Source organism: Phragmites australis, chromosome 17 (genome assembly GCF_958298935.1).
Source record: "Phragmites australis chromosome 17, lpPhrAust1.1, whole genome shotgun sequence".
NCBI classification, from domain to species: Eukaryota; Viridiplantae; Streptophyta; class Magnoliopsida; order Poales; family Poaceae; genus Phragmites; species Phragmites australis.
Window position 1 is genome coordinate 28707572 of NC_084937.1, and position 22053 is coordinate 28729624.

At 43.1% G+C, this 22053-nt stretch overlaps 2 protein-coding genes across 6 annotated transcripts; one reads left to right on the top strand and one right to left on the bottom strand.

The window, feature by feature from the left end:
* Nucleotides 1-3063: 3063 nt before the first annotated feature.
* LOC133897302 (cysteine--tRNA ligase CPS1, chloroplastic/mitochondrial) lies at nucleotides 3064-8297 on the bottom strand. 3 transcript variants are annotated; one of them, XM_062337978.1, is made up of 9 exons: nucleotides 7850-8297; nucleotides 7212-7275; nucleotides 6634-6795; nucleotides 6099-6269; nucleotides 5717-5998; nucleotides 5506-5631; nucleotides 4283-4483; nucleotides 4053-4154; nucleotides 3064-3493 (listed from the first exon to the last, which is right to left on the bottom strand). In XM_062337978.1, the coding sequence occupies exons 1-9, from the start codon at nucleotides 8215-8217 to the stop codon at nucleotides 3260-3262; spliced, it is 1710 nt and encodes a 569-aa protein (XP_062193962.1). In that variant the 5' UTR covers nucleotides 8218-8297; the 3' UTR covers nucleotides 3064-3259. The 3 variants fall into 3 exon arrangements, with proteins under 3 accessions (XP_062193962.1, XP_062193963.1, XP_062193965.1); XM_062337979.1 differs by having other exon boundaries at nucleotides 6634-6829; nucleotides 7850-7927; XM_062337981.1 differs by lacking the exon at nucleotides 7212-7275 and having other exon boundaries at nucleotides 7850-7981.
* Nucleotides 8298-11606: 3309 nt separating this feature from the next.
* LOC133897258 (uncharacterized) lies at nucleotides 11607-20874 on the top strand. Of its 3 annotated transcripts, none has more exons than XR_009905878.1 (12): nucleotides 11607-11756; nucleotides 12070-12472; nucleotides 12565-12696; nucleotides 15285-15373; nucleotides 15509-15598; nucleotides 15909-16578; nucleotides 16908-17530; nucleotides 17636-17924; nucleotides 18029-18146; nucleotides 18657-20185; nucleotides 20283-20360; nucleotides 20813-20874. XR_009905878.1 is itself a non-coding variant. In XM_062337912.1 (11 exons), exons 1-10 carry the CDS (start codon nucleotides 11691-11693, stop codon nucleotides 20158-20160), a joined length of 3984 nt encoding a protein of 1327 aa, XP_062193896.1. In that variant the 5' UTR covers nucleotides 11607-11690; the 3' UTR covers nucleotides 20161-20185; nucleotides 20283-20553. The 3 variants fall into 3 exon arrangements, 1 of the variants encoding a protein (XP_062193896.1); XR_009905879.1 differs by having other exon boundaries at nucleotides 20283-20380; nucleotides 20813-20827; XM_062337912.1 differs by lacking the exon at nucleotides 20813-20874 and having other exon boundaries at nucleotides 20283-20553.
* The last annotated feature ends 1179 nt before the right edge of the window (nucleotides 20875-22053 follow it).

Here is a 22053-nt window from a genome sequence, read left to right on the forward strand (position 1 = left end):
AGATGGAGGCAGTAGTGCTCGGAGTGGAGAGGGTAGATGCGTCGGCAGGGCCCATGCTGCCTGTCGCCTCTGCCGCCCAGAGGTGTTTGGCCCTGCTAGCTCTCGCGGTGAGTGGTTTCAGTGTGCCTTGTGTTTTCCGTTTCTGATGTGTGATTGATGGATTGCTAGATATGCTTAATGACCTAGTGGTTTTTCTGGTAATAGAGCTAATTCTTGATGTTCATTGTTTTCTTCTAGACTTGAGTGAAAATTTTGAGGTATTTTAGTCTATAGATCTGGGGGTATGTACTCTGTTCATTGTTGTTTAGACAAATTTGTATCTGTCAAATGGAAATTTTGACCATTTTATTGACTAGGGTTGGTATAGTTCTTGCGGATAGATCTAAACGGATCTGTGTAGTTGAATTGAGAAGTTTCGGTTTGAGCTACAAAAGTAGGTAAGCATCTCATCGGGGTTAGCGATTTACATGGTATATGATAATGAACTGAATTTGGGCACACTGTTTCCAACACCATTCATGATGCATCATGCGAAAATGTTACTCCAGTCACCATGTGCTGAAATAAAGAAATTGCTAGTTGTATTGCTCTCCAATTACTATACTAGTGGATTATTAGTTGTTGATTCATACCTAGTGTCGAAAATAAGTTTCTTATAAGATGGCTGATCGCCTTGATTCTTCTGAGATTACTGTACTAGTGGATTATTAATTGTTTATCTTGTTATCTTTTTCATATTGTCTTGTGCTGATGGAACCATCTTTCTTAGATTGAAGCTGTAAACAGCGGAGCAAATATATTTAATGAAGACCAGCAGGCTATTTACAAGTAAATTCCTTCCCTTTTTTTAGAGGTTCACTCTTATGACTTTTTAGTGGAAGTGTTCCGAACCTGGTCTGTTGATGTACTTTTTGAAGGCAACTTGGCAGAATCAAATCTGAAACTGCCCCTAAGACCAAGGAAGCTGGGGGTTTGATCATGATGATGATGACGATGACAACGATGATGAGGACGATGAAGGTGGAGACAATGATGATGAGGACGATGAAGGTGGAGACAATGATGATGATCCTGATGCTGAGGAGGAATTCTCTAGGGAAGAAGGAGGTGAGGATGATAACAACGATGATGATCCTGAGGCTAATGGTGAAGGAGGGAGTTATGCTGACGATGACAATGATGACAATGGCGGTGACGATGACGACGACGACGATGAAGATGAGGAGGAAGATGAAGATGGTGAGGACCAGCAACCTTCCAAGAAGAAGAAATGATCTGGCTTCCTACATGGCTTGCTTCAGGCTTTAGTTGTGTTGTTTATACGATGGAACAGGTTTGGGACTTATGTAGTTTGTGGCTTTGTTGTCAGGTCTCACAGATTCCCCATTGTGCATGTAGTCGTTGAATGTTGTGTTTAGTGGGGTCACTTTACTGTTATTTAGAGCTATGATTCTGTCTGTGTCATGCATTCAATCCAATTCTTATTACTGAGGCCTGAATTATAATCGCTGATGTGTAGATTCTTTATGCATCATGCAATGTTCTTTAGTCCTCTGATTGCCTGTTGGATTCACTTATCCAACTAAATGCATGATGGCTTATGCCATTGGTAGTTGGAACAATGTAACCTTCACTCAAGGAACAGTCTAGAATGCCTGAGCAGTGATGATTGGAGTAGACAATGAGTATGTCTTCAGATAACTTTCCTGATCGAACAGTCACACTCTTGCTGGAAAGCATTTTAGCGACATTGTTGAACAAAGTGGCAAACTTGTGACAACATTCTGGCTGCAAGTGCAGCTTCAACATCAAACCCAAGTTGCATGAACGACAACGGAAATAAGTCCAATCAAACACGACCAAACGACATCAAGGATTGGCTGCACAACGTACTGCAATTTTGTATTCTGCTAACCAAAAAATGTCATAATGTACTACATATTTACACCTTACGTAATTCTTCTACATTTTTCGTTTACGAGTGGTCTTCTCTTATCTGACAACTGACTTAGAAGGAACATAGATATTTGTTTATTGCTCAAGAGCCCCATAATTTTGCCTAGACTAAGATGAACTTTCCTTCTGAAATAATCCCTTCTGTGAAAATGCGAACCATCTGCAATTGGCTCCTCTCCATGGAATGACTCCTGTTATGGAAAACGCTAACCATATAGCAGTACCAGTTAAGTAAAGAAGATAGAAGGTGTGAAGAGTGATATCTGCACACAAAAAGATACCATTATGGGGATTATAAAGATTCATAAAAGAAAATATAATTTAGAAAGATGGATTGATGGTGGTTTGAACTTTTCTTTTTCTTTTAATTGCGTGGTGGAGAGGAGAGCATGAAGTCGAGAGCTACGAATGGGGTACAAATTACCCCGTGCCTATAGGCAAAAACTGATGAGCACAGATTTAGGTTCTAGTTTTTTTTTCATGGGTTTGGATACGGATTTAACTTTAAACCTAACAAGTAGATAGACACGGATATAAAAATAGTCCTGTATATACCTATTTTGCGTGTGTACTTATTTCAAGTAGTTGATATGCGGATCCAAATCACTAGCATAGGAATAGAAGATAACAATTCTTATGAATGTGTGATAATGTTGTTTGTGTGAACTACTTGTGGGTGCTTGTTAATTATTAAAATACATATCAATTATATAATCGACATGTACCGACATAGAAATGTGCCCACGAGTACGGTAATGAGTGAAGACGTGAATTTAGAAATTAGCTTCCACGCATATGTTTGTATAGGCTAAGGATTTTATGACCGTTGCCATCCCAACCGAGAGCCTGGCCCCACGTCAGTCTATCTCAGAGTGCTGACACGTGGCCACCGCGCCTGGCCTCGTTGGCGCCAGCCATTTGCTCTCCCCGACTCACCCCCGTCAATCGGCAGCCATGAAGCAAGCAACGGTATTGTATATCCGTTGGCTTATGTTTTCCGTTATTGTTTTTTAGGCAAACCATACTAAGCGAGCAATATGATACATTACTAAAGTTGCTGTAATGACTATAAAAAATGCTACATTTCACAATAAGGACAGGAGAAGGTGTTGGGAAAAAAACGGGTATATTTCCGTCATGAGCTCATAACCACTGTAGCTTTAGCGCACAATCGTGCAGATAATCTGATTTTTCAGAAACTCCGTTGATCTCTTCATCACAGAACCAACAAAATATTGCATACGATCCAGTAAGACCGACAAAAACCGTTGTCCGCGGGTCCCACTGAAACTTCCTGCGGAGATCATGTCTTAGCAACCACCCCTTCCTCAGAAAGAGGTACAGATGGTCTCCACGTCGTTCCGTCAGGACCATCCATGAGGGCAATTCCAACAGCAGCCAATTCTCTTCGGATCTCGTCAGATTTTTCGTACTGCTTCGCCTTCCTTGCTGAAGTCCTCTCTTCAATCTTCTGCAGTACATGCTCCTCCGTGACGGAAGCTCGTCTCAGTGCTTTTTCCCGCAGCTGTTGCAGAGCCTGAGAACACAAGCTCGTTAGTAGCGTGAAGGGGACAATTCATATCGGTGAAAGGCGCTTGTGAAAAAAGCAGCTTAACTACAGGAAAGTGTCACGGAATTGGACTGAATTAGATGCTCCACAATTTAAATTACTTATAAAAAAAGTTCCTAAGCTGCACTTGCATTCTCTGCTAAAGACTTGTATTCCCATAGGCAGTAATTGCTACTGTAAGTTTCTTTCATCCCCCTCCCCCTTATATTCATCATGGAGAAGTTCTGAATGGCCACTTGATCGGGCTATTCAACTGAGGATGCCTTTTTGAACTCACTTGAATACGGCTGATAGGTAGGCCTCTATCATATTTTAACTATGTCGAACTCAGCTTTCCTAATACCAGGAGTTTACAGAGTTTGACTGTTTGAGTATACAACGGCCAACATGAAACACTATGATACGAAGGTTGTGACAGTGAAACTCCGGTCGAAACAAAGTTTGTTCTGCATCAGAACAAGTTGTCGACTCGCCAACAATGTATATTGAAATTAATTCGACGGTGTTAACAGAACATTGCACTCACCTCATGATAACTTGAAGGCAGCAATCCTAGAACAGAGAGCACTACTCTTATTTTCTCTTCTAAGGCAGAAAGAGATTCCAATCGTTTTTCCTGCTTCTTTCCCTGTTCAAACGTCAGACGAAGATCAAAACAAGTTAGATAGTTTTTACCGTTTGCATGAAAATGGTACAATTTACACACCGTCTGAGTACTAATAAACTGTATCTCCACGAGTTCATCATTAAATTTACCTTACGAGTGTGCAACAAATCATTCATAACTTTCAGTGGTTCAGAAATAGCAGCCAATGCCACTGAAGTGTGAAGATCATCTGACATCGAAGTCTCAAATTCATTGTGAAGTTTCTGGATGTAATTTAAGGTATTAGCAGGCACCGAATCTCCAGTGTTGCTTTGTTGCTGATGGCAACTCTCTTCACAATCACATAATGTCTGCAGATATGAAACAATTCATGTGAGCTTTTTGATTATAAGTTACGGCACTGAAATGAACCCTAATAAAACAGAAAGAACGGTGAAATGTGACTTTCAGTGCCAACAAAAACTGAAAGTTCTGACTTCTGAGTAGTCAGGCAAACAAGCAACTTCTCAGTCTCCAGGCATGAATCAGAAGCAATGTGCTGTAAAAAAAAAATCTAATTTCAGCCAGAAACTGTGGCAGGGAGCTATCCAGCCAGTTCAGGCCAAGTATGCCGCTACTGCAGTAGCCCCATGAATTCTAAATCAACACTATCAAGTGACATTGGGCACCATGTGGAGGAAGAAAACTGTGGCAGGACTACTGATTCTAAAACATGGGCTAGTATGTGAACACTTATCAGCTACAAAACAAGCAGTTCGATATATAACAAAGAATTCAGCTCAGGCAAGTCAGCTTTTCTTTGGTCCAAGCAGCTAGGCCAGGTCTGTTAAAGTTCAATTGGCAAGTTCTACAAGTGAAAAACAACATGATCCAGCAACAATTCATATGTCAATTTAATCAAGGTTGAGCATCAAGTGTTCACGCATGTTATCTGGGAGAATTACCCGAGAAACCATATTAGCAGTCCATTTTGAAGACTGAGAATTTGATTTAAAAAATACAAAATATGGTAGCTCTAGTTTGTGAATACAATTACTTTTGATTCTAGATCTGGTCAACAAACAAGTCAAGCAACATTATTACATTTCATGCATGATAATCTAAGGTCTAGTGACCTTCCTTCTCTCGGTAGCATGATCACCTGGGATATGCACTCAGGTGTGCTTGAAATAGGGAATCTAAGAGTCTTGGGCTATAAGTGGTTGGACCTTCAACATACATGGTCCTGTATTATCAATCCACTACCCTAACCTCTTCACTTGCCCAAAAAAATATGGGATAACATCAGTGAACTCTTACCAAGAAAGGAGTCCATGCATACAAAGCTGTATCAGAATAAAAACTAGCATGATCGTATAAATATAGAATATACCTGATACGTGTAGTACAGTCTATCTGATGCAACATTCAGTTGTTCTATTGTGTAGTTGATGGGGGACCTGTAGTGTGTCCCAAGTAAGAACATTCTCAAAGCAAGCGGGTGGTACATCTCTATTACCTGAGAAAATTGACAATCTTTGAGCAACTACAGATACGGTTATTAGATATTACTTATTAGGGAAAGATTGGAATGTTGTCTTTACCTTGCGTATGGTGACGAAGTTACCAAGTGATTTAGACATTTTTTGGCTATTTACATTGACAAAACCATTGTGTATCCAGTAATTTATGCAGCTGTCACAACATGCAGCACGGCTCTGAGCGATCTCATTCTCATGGTGTGGAAAGATGAGATCCTCCCCACCACCATGTATGTCAAAAGAATGGCCCAAATAATGTGCACTCATGGCACTGCATTCTATGTGCCATCCTGGTCTTCCAGGGCCCCAAGGGCTATCCCACCATGGCTCCCCATCTTTTGCAGCCTGCAGTCAACATAGAATGAACTATTTTAATGCTGAACTAAATCCACAGAGAACAGAATACAAAAACATACTGCATACTAGCATTTGGGGCATCTTTTACCTTCCATAGAGCAAAATCAGCTGGATTTCTCTTCCTCTCATCAACTGCAACCCTTTCGCCAGCTCTATTATCATCTAGTTTTCGACCAGATAACTCTCCATATTCAGGAAAATTGTCAACAGAGAAATAGACATCCCCACCCACTACATATGCGCAACTGTTATCAAGGATCTGTTCCAAGAAAAGTTGCAATAACACAAAGAAGTCAAGCTGTGTAGTGCAAAAAGCCATTATACCAAATGAACAGGAATTCAATGATGATAATGAACCCTATCATGAAGAACAGGTCAAAATCACACAAAAGCAAGATATTATCTATTGTCAATTTAATGATACATGGTGAACCTTATCGATCTGGACTAGAGTCAAAGCAAGGAACTTCCGATCAATCTGAGAGTAAACCCACTATTGAGCCTACTACAGAAATCAGCAGGCATTTCTTTTTACGAGAGGTCAGCAAAAAAGGAACTGCATAAGCATAAAAGTTAAGTACTGCACACATAACACCAAGGAGCCACAAAACAAGTACATGTACCTGTCTAATCATGTTAATAATCTGATCAATGTGATCTGAAACACGGGGCTCCACAGATGGTGGTAAACATTGAAGATGGGACATGTCTGACAGGAAATCATCAGAGAACCTTTTGCTTAAGCTAAAAGGATCTTCCCCCAGCTGGTTTGCTCTTGCAATTATCTACAGAATTCCAGAAGTGCAACTCAGGTTTCCTCTGCAGATTAGCAAATAGCATTTAAATATTTATTCTAGTTTTCCATGTAAAATAGCTTAATACAATTTAAGCAGAAAATAGAGCAACTAAAGCTATCTAATTAACTTCAGGTATAAGTCTGAAATAAACATGACATCAGCCATAATGCATGAGCATTCAAATAAGATCTCTGTGTTATCTACTTTAATTCAGGTCAATGCAAATTTTGTTCACAGTAAAGCTACAACTTCCACTAACTTGTAAATAGCAAGGATGTCAGAAAATACTAACTGCAACTTCAAGTATTGAATTACGAAAAAAAATAATTTGTCATTAGAATTAGATATCAGAAACTGAGACTCAGCATCACTTATTTGCAAATAAAATTTAGCCTAAAAATCACCTTGTCATCAATGTCGGTAAAGTTCCGAACATAGCGAACTTCATAGTCCAAATAACGCAAGTACCTATCATGATAGCACAGTAAGCATATGCAATATTTCCTTAGGAAAAAAAAATACTAGGAGCAGTACAATGGAAATAAATAAGGTGATAAGATAACAGCTTAGCGATTTTGAGGTGCTTTGGCATATACAATCTTTTGGAATCCAGATCAATCATGCATGTAAGTCCAAGATCAGTTATGTATGCAAGTCCAAGGTCAAAATATACACGCAGATCCAATTTACAAGGAACTTAACCATTGTAGCCAAGTCACTACAGTGTTTATCCTAAACCAAGCCAGTTAAATCACAAAAAATGTCAATGTGCAGTAATAACCCAACTTTTTAGAGCCGGAGTAACAGCCAACGTATAGCATCTCAAAGCAAATGTATATCGTTCCCGTATAAAATTGCGTGTACAGATTCCAACGCTCAATAAATAAATGCTGCTATTAGGCTGACCAAAGTTTGTAACACTTGAAAGAACTACAATACCGCCACTGAGCGAATCAAAGTGTGCAGCTACACTGCTACATCAACAGAGCTCGCAATTTTACGGATTACACCTAATGGGAAACACTAATGGTGTGATGGGAACCTGTAGAGGACGTCGAAGGCGACGTAGGCGCGGGCATGGCCGATGTGGCTGTCGTCGTAGGGCGTGACGCCGCAGACGTACATGCCGACCTCCCCGCCGGGCGCTCGCGGCCGGAACTGCTCCTTCCTCCGCGACTTGGTGTTGTACAGGTGCAGCTCGCGGGCTCTCTCGGCAGCCGCGCCATTCGAGGCGGAGGCGGAAAAGGGGGAGATGGAGAAGAGCCTGGCGGGGTGCGAGAGGAGGCGGTGGGGACGAGGCTGAGGGATCAGGGCTAGCGCCCGGCGGTGGGGTACGCGAGCCCTGGACGGCGAGGAGAGGAGGAGGGGGAGAAGGCCAGTGGCACGCCTCGCCGCCGCCGCCGCCGCCATCTTTGTGGGAGGTGATGGCAGTACGCGCGCGGACGAGGGGCTGTGGATAGCCTTTCGATCTTCGATTTTTTGGGGGGGTTTTCCCCGATTGTATTTTTGCTAACCGTAACGCTCTGTTCTCAATAAATAAAATATCGGATGTTGAATGTAACATATAAAAATAATTATGATAATAAATTTTTATAACATCTGAAATATTATATTTAAACATATGAAATATTAGATATGCGAAAATATAAAAATTAACTGAAATGTATAATTTTTTCGGTTCAGATCTGTGCGCTATTTTGATGAATGAATTGAGTGCAACAAACTAAATTAACTTCTGCAACAAATTTCTATTACATCTTAAATATTAAATTTGAACATCTGAAATATTAGAGATACGAAATATAGAAATTAACTCAATTAAATATTTTTTCGGATCCAGATATGTGTGCTATTTTGGTGTATTTTTTGATATTGCAAACGTTAATTTTAGATGTTATAGACGTCAGTTTTCGATGTTACAACGGGTTGAAGTACGTCCGGGCGCTAGAATCTCCCTTTTGGCTAATTAACAACAGAATTGCTACTTTGAATTTGCATAACGACATGAGGATGTTCTTAAGAAAAATCTCACCGATTTTATAATTTTTTTCATGAGTTAGTAGACTGGTTCTTCCACCGTCCTCTCCAATTCCAAGCAGCTTTGTCTCTAAGCATATCGGCTTCAACAAATTAGAGTTCGAGAGGCGTCATCGGCTCCTTATATCCGGAGAAGACAATGGGTAAGAACACAAGGGCGACGATGAGGAGACAGCAAGCATCGGCAGACAAATAAGAAAGTGAACACTAGTACATAATGAGCAAAAATGTCATAAGAGAACCCTAGAGGTAGCAACACGTAAGTGAAGTGGGAGGTTGGAGGCAACATAGTTGGTTGACACGAACGGATGGAAGCTCACTTGGACAAGTAGAAATTGCATGTTCCGTTCCTGGTGTTTTCATGTGCTTGTCATCTGATAGACTATTTATAAGTTGGTCCACTTGTATTCACTCCAGATCAAGCTAAAAGCGTATATTTATATTTATCAAATCAGATCAAAATAGTAAATACGGACAACCAAACATGCTTCTCACTAAGATCATATATATCCTCCAGACCGAGCTGGGACAGACTCAATCAATCAAACACACACAGGATGTTTTAGGGGTGCTTTGTTCTTGGCATGGATCAGTGTCAACTGGGATGGCCACTAAATCTCCTTGCCCGGCGAATGCACTCGTAGCACGTTAGTTCTTTCGTCGGCGTGCAACGACTAGTCGGGAGTTCGACTCCCGGCTTCGCACCGGGGCTTGCCCCTATAATAAGAATTCTTTGGAACAACCTTAAGCGCCTGTGGACTACATGGGGAGCATGACGTGACCATCGCTTGTGAAGCCGGAGGCTCTGTAGATCTCTTCAATAGGTGTGCGTATAGGTTGGTCTAAGATATGTATGGGTGTGTGTAGAGTGTAGCGTGAGTTCAGATACTACAGCTTGTACCTTAGCGTTGAGACTAAAAAAACTCTCCTAGCCCAATCACATCTAGGGTTGGCAATAGATCGAATCGAGTCGGATCCAGGTGGAGCAAAATCACGTCCGATCCGAAACCCGCCAGCCCAACCCTACCTGAACCCAAAATAATAAATGGGTTAAAACAAACTCGAACCCAAACTCGTCAGGCGCCCGTCATGTTCAATTCAGCAGCAACAGATCAGCAAGCCAAGCAGCCAGCAGCAAAGCAGCATAAGAAGACTCCAGGTTCATAAGAAGACTCTAAGCAGCAAAGCAGCATAAGAAGAGATTACAAATTCAATACAAGACTCCAAGTGTTCAACTTCAACAATCAACACAATACTAAGTTAGTTCAGCAATCAACACTCAAATATTACAAGTAAATATTACAAATTCATGCATGCCAAATAAATAGAACATATTATAAAGGTTTCCTTTGTCTAGCTCCAAGCCTCCAAGGCTCTAACAGCAGCAAGCCAACATTGATAACACAGGCCACCAATAATAACCAATATAAGCATGATCATTTATTTATTGTAGATTCATGGTCCTGAAGTAATGAAACATCAAATATACAATGAGAGTGTAAGCATATATAGTATGTGAAAAAGAACTAATTAGAGGACTTGAGCATTATTTATTTGTGCAGAAAACATTTTCTTGTTTTCTGAAAAACAAACAGATATTGGCACTCATCTTGCAGAGTTGTGGTTTCTCAATGGAAAGATGGATGGATCGACTAATGTTGGACTTAGGGAGTACACTGCACTATGCGTAGCACCGGTAGTCAACATGAGAGAGAATCCAGAGGGAGGAGGTCGCCAACCAAGGGAAGGAGGAGCTTACCAGTTCATCATGCCAGGGAGGGAGGAGGTCGTTGGTTGCGGAAGACTTGGCATCTTGGTAGTCCTGTGTGGGTGTGTGGCCAATCGGTGGTCGACGGCTACGGCTTTGGTTAGACACTTGGACCATTAGACCGGTGGCGACTTGCTACTGCAATGCTGCTGGACGAGACGATGCGACCAGGACTCTTGGAAACCCAGACGCGTGGACGCCAGAAGGGGGTGGATCTATGGCCTGCTGCAGCCTGCAGTGCTGCAGGGCGCGGGTGGGCGGGGGAGGAGGCTACGCGTCGGGATGCCCGGACGCGCAGAGCCGTGGATGCCGGAAGGGAGATGATGTGGATCTGTGTGGTGGTTGTGAGCATGTGAGTCTGTGACCATGCGATGGCCTAACGAGAGTGGATGACAGGATGAGGTTGCGGCTGAGAGTTGATAGCTAGGTTTACAATTTACACGGGCTGGACTGCAATGATATGTACTTAGGCTGGGTTACTGCAATATTGTATCAGGTGACCTGTGGACACCCGCGAACAAAATGTAAAACTCAAGCCTGACCCGACCCTATTCAGATATTTGACTTGCTAGACCCGTGAGCAAAAATTCAGATGCAGATCTAAACCCATCGAGTACAGAACTCAAGAATCCAATTACCAGCCCTAATCACCTCAATCATTTGGGTACACGATCTCGAGATCCACGCCGACTTATCACTCAGGAAAACGAAGCATGCGTGGCAGCCAAAGATGGAGCCGCGTGGCAAGGCCCAGTGTATCGTTTCACTGCAGGTGGGGGCAGCTCGTCTGCACGGTGCATAGAAGACCGGGTCCTCGAGCACCATTGGATGGACGCTGCCGCTCTGGTGATTCGTGCGTGGAGCATGAGCCTGACGAATGGACGAGGTCCAGGGAGACACGATCAGCGTCTCACCTGACCTGACTCGTCCCCACCACCTGACGCTGCTGCAGTGCTTCACTGCGGCACGCCAAGTCGCCAGGCAGCTTGCCAAATCTCTTTTCACCGCTCCTCCCCTCTCCTCGCTGCAGAGCAGTTGTTGCCCGCTTGCTAGTCACACTCCTCGCTGCCGCCGCGCGATGGACGGCGCGTCGTGGCCCGTGCGGTGGCCGCCACCCCCTACTGCGCCACTGCTGCCGAGCCAGGTACACCCCCCCCCCCCCCGGGGGCGCGCCTCACGGTGGGGATTTCTGGGTTTTGATCGAATGCGGGGCCGGTTTTTTTTTTTTTGCTCGATCCCCCGGATGACGCCGACCCTCCTCCGTCCAGCGGTCTGGTCAGGAGGGTGGTTTCGCGGTAGGCGATGATAGCTCGAACGATAAGATATGCTGTCCGTATGCCATTTCGAGATCGGAGCGATGCTGCACGGAATCGCTTGGTGCTTTACTGTTGACACAACTTGAGATGCTGGCCACTCACATGATCGCATCACATGGCGTTTGTACCGTGCGTGTGCAGGTGGACGGCGTCGCTCTGCGCCACCTGCTCCGCCCCTTCTCCACGCAGGCGGTGCCGGAGCAGCTGGTGGCGAGTCCTTCGAGCTCGCAGCCCGGCCAGCCTGCGAGAGCGGGGCCCAGCAGCGAGTTGCTCACTCAAGTCCCGGGGAGTTACTCCACTTTCGGCATTGCGTCGGACCTTAAGGCGTTGTTTGAAAACCCGAATGAAAGCAATGCGGCTGGTCTCATTAATCTTACCCGTGCTTCTCCACTCGGCAGCGCCGCGCCTCTGTCCAAGTATCCGAGACATGGATTGCCAGCTAGCAGTAGCAACGAGCAGTCCGCCTCCGCCCTTGGAGCGCTGTTTCTGAACAAAACTGATGATGGAATGGGTACTTGTACAGGAGAAGGTTCAGCTAATGAAGGTACGGTTCTAGTAACCTCGGAGGCAGTGGCACCATGTGCACAATTGTAGCTAGCCGGTAATCTGACTAGTCACCACAATTGCAACTTGCAGGCATAACACACGGTGGAATACAGTTCCAGGACTCAAGCGGGCACACACTGCAGAAATTGCCTTTCAATTCGACTCCTCCTCATCATCCTACACTGCTTGGTGATCGTATCCGTGTGTCCTGTCTGAATGTTGGTGGGTTCAATTTTCAACATTATTGCAACCTAATTTGACTACCACATCATCACTGTGGAGGTAGTCATTGAAATGGCTAGAAAGTTACAGTAAGCATTTTTTTATGCCACTTCTCGTGATATGGCTTAGTTGACTGGATCGGTAGGGATAACTGGCGGAGCGTACTTGTTCTCTCAAGGAGGCTCTGAGCAGAGAGGGACTATATTTGTTTATTCATTGCTTAACTGATCGGTACATCACCATTATTTAAATAGAATCCGAGCTAACAGAGAATCTTATCTCTAAGCTAAACCAACTAATAAATCATATCTCCAACTAATGAATCCAATTAACTTAAACTAACAAACTCTATCTCTATCTAATTTGATTCTCCTCTTGTCGAAGATACTCTCCATAACACCCCCTGACTTGTAGCTTGTCCTCGAGCTGCTAGGCGGAGGCCAAGGCTGAAGACCGTGTTGATTTCGAATGGACGCGAGGTTGGCAATCAAGCATTGGAGATATGATTTGTTAGTTGGTGTTGATTGCAGTTGCCATCAGGAGATTGAGTAACCGCTGAAGGCATGTCGTCGGCTGACGGCGAGGCGAACACCGAAGTCATCCCGACAAACGTGCACAGGTCCTCAGCGGTGAGCTATCGATGTGGATGTCAGTGCCAATGTTGGGGAGCACAACCTGATTGTCGTTGATGGATGGGATCTCCCGGTGGTTGTCGCAGATGCTGATATCCATGTGCAAGAGCTGAACTTGGTGCTCCTCCTTGTCATGGATTTCAGTCGTCACCATTTCATTGCCCACGCCCTTGCTGTTGGCCATAGATGCCTCTGCCACGATAAACAACTGCAGCACCACAGCAGCCTTCGACAGTGGTGGTGCAGAATCTCCGACGTCGCCCATGCCGCAGCCGCTGGGCTTGGGCACATGCTGCTTGCTCAGCAGCTGGTTGACAGCCACGTTGAGGGAGGAAAACTGTGTTTGGAGGTGTGCGATGGCTTTGCTGTTGCGTTTGACGGCGAGCAAGATCTGATCGAGCTTGGATGCGAGATCGGCCACGTTTGATACGGTCGTACGGGCGTGACGGGGCAGCTCCAGGCAGCGCGCAGGACAGGACGAAGGCCAAAACGGCAGCGCCCGTCGGAGAGCGGTGACCGCCGGCGAGTTCCCACGACGTCGGTGGCGAAGGGCGACCCGGGACGGCGCACCCGTGTGGTTAGCAGAACGACGGGCTATGGTCGGCCCCAAAGCTGGCTGATGTTGCGTCGAGAGCCGATGAGACTGGCAAGGTGGTGGTGCACGAGACTGAGCGTGCGACGGCCTGAGGCGGCCGACGGAGGAGGCCAACGGTGAGGGCGCGCGGCGCCGGGTATGGAGGCGGAACCCGATGGCGGCACGACGAGTGCCGGCAGCTGTGTTTGCCGACGAGGATTGACCGGAGCGGATCACTGACAACCAGGTCGCGGTCGGTGACGGTGAGTAGGCCGACAGCGAGATGGCAGTAGGCAGCGAAGGAGCTTCGAACGACACGTAGGCACGGCCGGTGGTCGCGGGCGGAAGAAGCCAGGGCGGCCCAAGAAGAAGGCCGGCGGAGATGAGCACCGGTGGCCCAGAGGGGAGTAGGAGGGGACGGCGATGCGGCTTTTGGAGCAGTGGCGACACGTGGTGTCTGTTGTGCCTGTCCGAGAGTCGCATGTGTGGCAGAGGGGTAGAGGCCGGCAACTGAGCACGTGATGGCCTGAGGCGGTAGGCGGAAGAGGCTGACGGTGAGGGTGCGCGGGCGGCTGGCGCTGCGGAGGAGCCTCGCGCAGACAGGTGCGGCGGTCGCGCGGGCGCAGCTGCCGTGCGGCATGTGGACACGCCAAAAGGATGCGACAGACGCGTCAGTGACGGGTAGTCGAGCGGACGGGAGCCTCGAACGGCGCGTTGATTTGTATGTCTTGGCCGATGGAGTGCTTATGCGTGCGAAAAGATAGCAGAGGGTGGAACGGAAGGCACGCATGAGAGATAGGTCTTTGATACCAAAGATGATATGGCTTAGTTGACTGGATCGGTAGGGATAATTGGCAAAGTGTACTCGCCCTCTCAAGAAGGCTCTAAGCAGCTAGTTTAGGGGGACTAAACTTGTTTATTCATTGCTTAACTGATCGGTACATCATCATCCTTTAAATAGAACCCGAGCTAGCATAGAATCTTATCTCTAAGCTAAACCAACTAACAAATCCTATCTCCAACTAATGAATCCAACTAACTTAAACTAACAAACTCTATCTCTATCTAATTTGATTCACCTCCTGCCGAAGATACTCTCCATAACATCCCAAATCTGTATCTGGAATGGCCTCAAATAAAGACCCGACCATTGAACTATGCATGATGAGCCTTGTGCGATCAAAACATTTACACCTGGTCGTTGGACGGTGTTCCCGCCTTCTGCATTTTATTAGCAGTATGTTTAGGTGAAAGTGAGAAAAGTTGGGATTGACTTTTAGTTGGTTACTTTTAGCAATCTCTTGATGCTTTTGCCTAAAACAACTATCATCACTTAACATACATTGTTGAAGTTCATCTGACACCTCCTAGTATTTGAATAGGTGGAGAGTTCTTTGTGGGTGAAGCTGGGCTTTTTGGAGTCATATGCTTGTGTCATCGGTTGAGAATGTCTGTAGCTAAGTTCTGTGAGGTACCAAAGGACTGTATCCTAACTCTTCTGTTGATTCCGCATTTAGACACTCTTACATAATTTTTTCTACTGATAAAAGTTTTGCACTTTACGTCTAAAAAATTGAAGCAATGCACTTGCATATGTTTGTTACAGCATGCGGGAGGTCCTCCAGAAAAAGCTGGTGAAATTGTCCGCGTGGAGAATGGCATGAGTATCGCACAATGGTTCAAATTCTGCATAGGGGTGAGTATTAGATTCAGCTGTGGCCCCATCTGTTGTAGTTTAGTTGGTCCAAGTTAGATATTACTAGAACTAAGGACCTTTTGGACACAAATTAGTTGCAACACTTTGCACGATGGAAAAGAATGATTACAACTCCGCCTTTGTTGATTAGTTGTGCTATTTTTGTCCACCTTTTTCTTTGAGACATTTTTGTTTTTGGAAGAACAAAACAATGCTTAGGGAAATTATCATATAAAAATTACCAACAACCTTCACTTCAAACATTAGTGCAGATTTGCCATTATATTTTGCCCTTTTGGTATGCATCTAGGATGGAGGATCTATTGCTGGCATCAATTGGGATTGGCCAGAATGGGCATGTATGGAAAATTCTCCAGAAGAATACAGGTTGAAAAGTCTTACTTCAATAAACAGTGGTATAGGATCAATAGAGTTATTAGGTGGATATGGAAAAATCACTGAGGGTGCAGGATGCACTAATGTTGAGAAGTTAGTGAATAGGCCACATGAAACAAATTACAGAAAAAGTGTTCATGTGCATGAAGCTTTTACAAAGAATTCTACTTCAGTACAGAATGCCACAACTTTAGGGCTTGCTAAAAACCATATGGTTCATACATTGGACCTGAACCCTCTTAGCATGCCAAGTGGAAGCCTACACTTCAAAGCAAGCATGGGAAGACATTGCAATGGAAATCATTTGGTACATAATTATGGATTCCTTTTGGAGAAAAATTTTGATGCTTCTTTTTGTAATCCTGGGCCAAGTTCTACAAGAGTTCCAAACCATGATAGTAGGGCATGCAGGCCTGATTTCCCCCACAAAATATTCCAGGACAGTTTAAGCAATGCTTCAAACACTGAATTAAAGTTTGGGCAATCTTCTTATCATCAATCTATGACCAACCTATTTCCATCTGTGCAGTCAACAGTAATTGAATTTCAGAAACCTCAGTTACATGTGCCATTGATAGATCAAAGTGAGTTTGCCTCTTATATTGTTCTTCTTTCGTTATTTTCTTTGTGCATTGTCATTCAATGGTAGAACACTAGAAGTTCAACTGTGATAGTTACCAAAAGGGCATCTGTAGCTCTGTGTATGCTTAGCCATGCCAAGACTTTTTAAGTGTCTTAACGACAAGACACAATAAGGAACTGTTACATATTGATATTTGAAGAATATGAAATTTTGCTATGATTTAGGGCATCATATCAGAAACATCTGATTTGATCCATGATTGTATGTGCACTTCCTTTGAGAGCATTTCCCCCTGTGGTATAGATATAACACCAAAATCATGTGGTGCAGATCCTTGTCCAAAGCAAGCAGCCAAGGTCACCAAAAGTATAGCAGAACATAACGAACCACCAATTGGTACTGGAGATAAGAAGCAATCACTTGAAGTTGCTAGTGGCACAAAATATTCTGAATGTGATGGGCTTACAGATGACGCATCCAAAAATTCATTTATCTCATTATTTCTTTCACACCTTGAGAGGAATAGTACACATGAACCCATCGACGATATTCTCAACAATAATGAGCATTATCTTTCTAAGGCCCTGGATGTTGCATGTAGTTCTGATCATTCAAAAAATGCAAGTAGACAGATTAAGACAAGGGCTAATGATAATCTTTCAAAGTTGCCCCTGGATATTATTCATATGAAAAGGAGATCAGAGGGCATTTCTCTTTCAGCGGCTTCCAGTGGATATAATCCTCAAGATGCACCCCATGCTAATAGTCTGGAACCTTTGATCCGTGGTGATTGCCTGTCACATTCGCTGCCTAGTCAACCTAACGCTGGAATCTCCAAAATTTGCGCAAGAGTTTCATATCCTGCAAGTTGCATGAGTTACAGTCACGCAGGCGATGAATCCCATCAGGTTGCACATGCTGAGATTGGGGTTCCCTGTTTCTATGATAAAATGGTGAGTTGATCTTTCCCTTGCACATAGCAGAAGCAACCACCAGCGCAACCATCAAAATTGTTGTTGTTCTTTATTACTTTTCTATAATCCAAGCATTTTGTGCAGGCCAGGGGCCGAGGTACTTTTGAGTGTGTTGATGGCTTATGCGCACATAGAAGTTTGAGAGCTTTTGCCAAATTTGGCTGTGAGAATGGGAAATCTCGTTGTTCTTCTCAGGAGTTTATACCTAGCTGTTGCCAAAATGATAAATTAACACTGGGAAAATCGATTTGTGGATGCTGTTGCAAAATTAAGGAAGTTGTGTCCAGGCTTGGTTTTAGACCTGATCACTTCTGCAGAACTCATTTTTCTAGTGATGGTGGTCCAATTCTAGCCAGTAAGCCTACCCTGGAAGGTTGGTTTCTTCGTCTAGGAAGTTGTGTCTATGATGGGCAGCCCTTGTTATTTTGTTGAATGTTGTCTTGTCTTAATTCAGTGCAACACTTTCTTTTATTTCAGGGCTAAATGAACTTTGTACCTGCTCCACTTTTATACAAAGATCACCATTATGTTCTCGAGAACACATCTTGCAGTCTTCTTGTTATGCATGTCCCATTGATGGATTTCACTACAGAAGGTAAATTGATTTAGTTAATCATTTTGTTCTCTTCGTTGCTATTCTGGCTGGTTATTCCCATTACATAATGAACATTTGTTTTTTTCACCGTATACATTTGTCAATATTTAGCTCCATGATTGTTACCAAGATGCACTATAAGGATCATGTTATCAAATTCCTACCTTGATTCTGTTTATTGGTTCTAGCAGTTTTCAGGTTTTAATTTAAAATTATTCGAGACAGCTTTGTGGTTCAGGGGTTAGATTAGAGTCACCATAATAGTTTAGGGGTCCAACAAACCTTTTCCGTCCTTTGATTAAAATTATAATATCCTTTCTGAGCTGTGATCCTTCCTACACATTTTTTTGTGTTTGTTACTTTTTTTTCTCTTAGTATTTACCTTTTGATTTTAATTTCACTGCACTTCTATTTTTTACCCTCTCCACCTTGCATCATATTTCAGACTAAAATGAACGTGCTTTAGCACCTATCTCCATGCTTCTTTTGATGTTCTTCTATTCATTGCAGTTCTATGGGACATGCAACAGACAGCTTGACAAAAAACTCTCTGCTTGATGCACTTAAGAAAAAAGAACGAGGTCCTTGTTGCGATGGAAGATGCTGCCACTCTGTAGTCCCAAAACATTTGTCTGGTTGTGGTTTTACAAAGCAGTGTGATGTCAGAATTGATCAAATTGGTCATACTGGACCAAAAGGCAAACACCAGCTGCAAATGCCTACTAGATGTTGCACATTAGAGGAGAATGAAAAATTAACATGCCAATGCTTAAGCAATAGAATTGCTGGAAGAAGTATGTCTCAAGCTTCTCTTTGTAAAGATGTCTTCAATAAAGCGATGAGCAAGCCTTATATTGCTACAACGGAGAGACTGAAGAATGTATCCGCAGCTTCAGTGGCCGATGGCAGTTTGTCCAAAGCCTTAACAGAGAAAAAGGGCACTTATAGAGATTCTGTAATGTCTAATGGGGAACCAAAGTTGGTTTTCTCTTCTGGATCGTCCAGCGCTGTGGTGACAAAGTTTCAGGCGTCACCTGAATTTAACAATGCACCCTCCTGTGCTGCTAAACATAGCAAACACAAAAATCCATGTGATGAAGGATCAAGAATTGAGAAATGTTCCGCATCCAGCTATGTCCCTTCCAATACAAGATATGAAGAAGCCCTAAATAGTTTCCCTAGATCTCAGTTGTGTCCATCTAGAGTGAAGCGCAAATGTAAAAAGATTTCTGACAGAAGTAGACTGGAGGAAAAGGGCAATGACGAACTTTGTTTTGGACTGCCAAAGAAAACTAGAACATTGAGGTGCTCTGCGAAACATTCAGAATCAGATGATTGTGCTAGGACTAGTTCCCAGTCGTCCCAAAAGGGGGGTTCTCAACCACAAGATGAAGGTAATTCATTTTCTTGCAGGGTGTTGAGAACCAAGCGAAAACATCCTACCATTCATCTGAATAAGCCTGTGAAACGGCTTCACAGCCAGAACAAGATTTTCAAAGGTGATGATGAGCAACCAGATGACAAGGGCATTTTTCGTGGACGATTAAATTCCTCTGATAGGAAAAGGCATGTAGAGGATATGATCACTCCGGATAGAACAAAACATCACCAGGAAGGGAGTCCAGTGTTTGTCCGCAAACTGCCTAAATATGTGTCTCTGAACTGCATTGTAAACAAACCTAACGGTGAAGATGCTTGTAGTGGAAGTGCTGGTATCGATTCTAGTTCAATTGCCACGGGGATAGCAAACGATAATAGAAAATTTCCCAAAATCGTTCCACTTAATCTGATTCTTAAAAAGGCTAAGAGATGCCATGCTGTTAAACCCCTCTGTAAGACAGAAAGTATCCACTTGTCTGAGGAAAAGAACTCAGATTGTTCTGTGGACAGCTCAGATTGTTCTGTAGACAAGTATTCTGTTGATAATGAAAAATGCAGTCCACAAGCTGAAGATGAAATGCAGGGTTCCAAAATGAGTAGATATTCATCTAATGACTTGAGGCCACATGTTTAGGCTCACTGCAAAAGTCCATGTGGTGGTATATTTCGAAAACTTTCATTTCAACTAGGATCAACATATAGCTTGCAGTGATTGTTTTTAGAAAACTAGAAATCTGAAAAGGCCTCTCATTTCAGTTTTTGGAGAAGATGACCCTCTTGGCCTAACAGATGTGGAGACAAATCAGCTGTCAATAACATCATCAAGAAGTAATGGTAGGACAAGGAGTACAACAGTATGTTTGGCTGTATATTACTGAAATTGATTATGTTCCATAAGATTGATGATGTTTGTCTATATGCCCTGTAGTTAGCATTTTTAGAAACTTTGGATCCATTTTGTAAAAATGATGTGAACGTGGTTCACCATGTGAGTGGTGTGACATACAGTTTAATTATTTTTCTTCAACATAGGTAACAAACTCATGTTTTTTTTCTCTCGAAATAGCATGGCACAGCCATGACTTGATCCTGTAGCACATAACTGCTGCTCCCTTGTTTTCCCAAATGGCAAAATACCCCAGATTATGCATTGACTAACATGAGCAACAATTGTCGTACATGAAAACTGTGTCAGGATGCACCAGTAAACTGCACTTTTGCTTAATTTCCATATGAGATGCTAAGGAAATCTTATTTTACAAACATAATATTCCAACCATATACAGGAATTAAGAATTGAAGAGCATGTGTATCCCTTACTAGGATGAAGAGGCGTAAGGAATTTGCAAACAGATCAGCATTCTGTTCTAGCAGCCATAAAGACAATGCAGTGCGAGCCCGTGAAGTGAATGTTAGAAGGTTGTTCTAACATTCAGAGATATATCCTATGGAAACCACTTCAGAGATACCCTATGTTTATCTAATTTATTTTGCTTTGTTAGCTGATCTGACAAAGGTCTTCTTAATATCTTGGACAGATATAGTGGAAGTCTCAGCTCAGATGCTTCATGTTGTGTTTGTGGAATCTCAAATCTGGAGCCTCGCAATCAATTGATAGAGAGCAGCAAGTGCTATATCAAAGTTTGTCATACAACTTCTTACCTGTGCCTAGTAGTACTGCATATTTATAGGGACCTGTATTTTGTGTAGGTGCACCAAGCTTGCTATGGTGTTCTAAAAGTTCCAAGAGGAAAATGGTTCTGTAGACCCTGCAAGACTTATACCATGAACACAGTAAGCAAATTCATTTTCAGAAAGTAATTTATTTAAGCATTTAGTATGTCACACAGTAGATCAGTACATGCATCCTTGTGGTGATTTACTTAGCTTAGTATGTCATATATGCAAACTACTAGAGTAGCAATGCATCGGTTTTATTAGAAAGCTGAAGATGTCATAAGAAGCACCAAAATAAAAAATAAAAAGAGCAAATACTGGGGATAGCACCTTTGTCGGACAAGCAACAATGCTAGTTAGTACCAAATATAACATTTTAGCTACAAGCCTCGTGTGTTAACAAAGTATGTTAACGTAGAAGTTGTTACGAACTATATGTTAACTTAGTAGTTTCAAGGTACAGAATTCTCACAAGTTCCAACTGTGATGAACTAAAAATTTAACTACATAATTCCTATGTCCAGGTAGTGTTCTTTGCAGAACGCCATATAAACCCAGGTGAGGAAATTACTTATGATTACCACTTCAACTGGGAAGATGAACGCCAGAGGATCCCTTGCTTCTGTAGATCAAGATATTGCAGGCAATATCTCAATTAGTTATCGGTGTGTCATGTTGTTGTGTAACTTGTCTATTTGACCTTCATTTTCATCCTTGAGAGACCTGTCATTTCATGTTTCGGAAAATAATGAATTGCCTACTGTATATATAAAATGTAGGGACTTGCATTTGGCACTGGCAGTTCATCTTTGAGAAAACACTGAATTACCAGCTGTATAGGATTGGATCT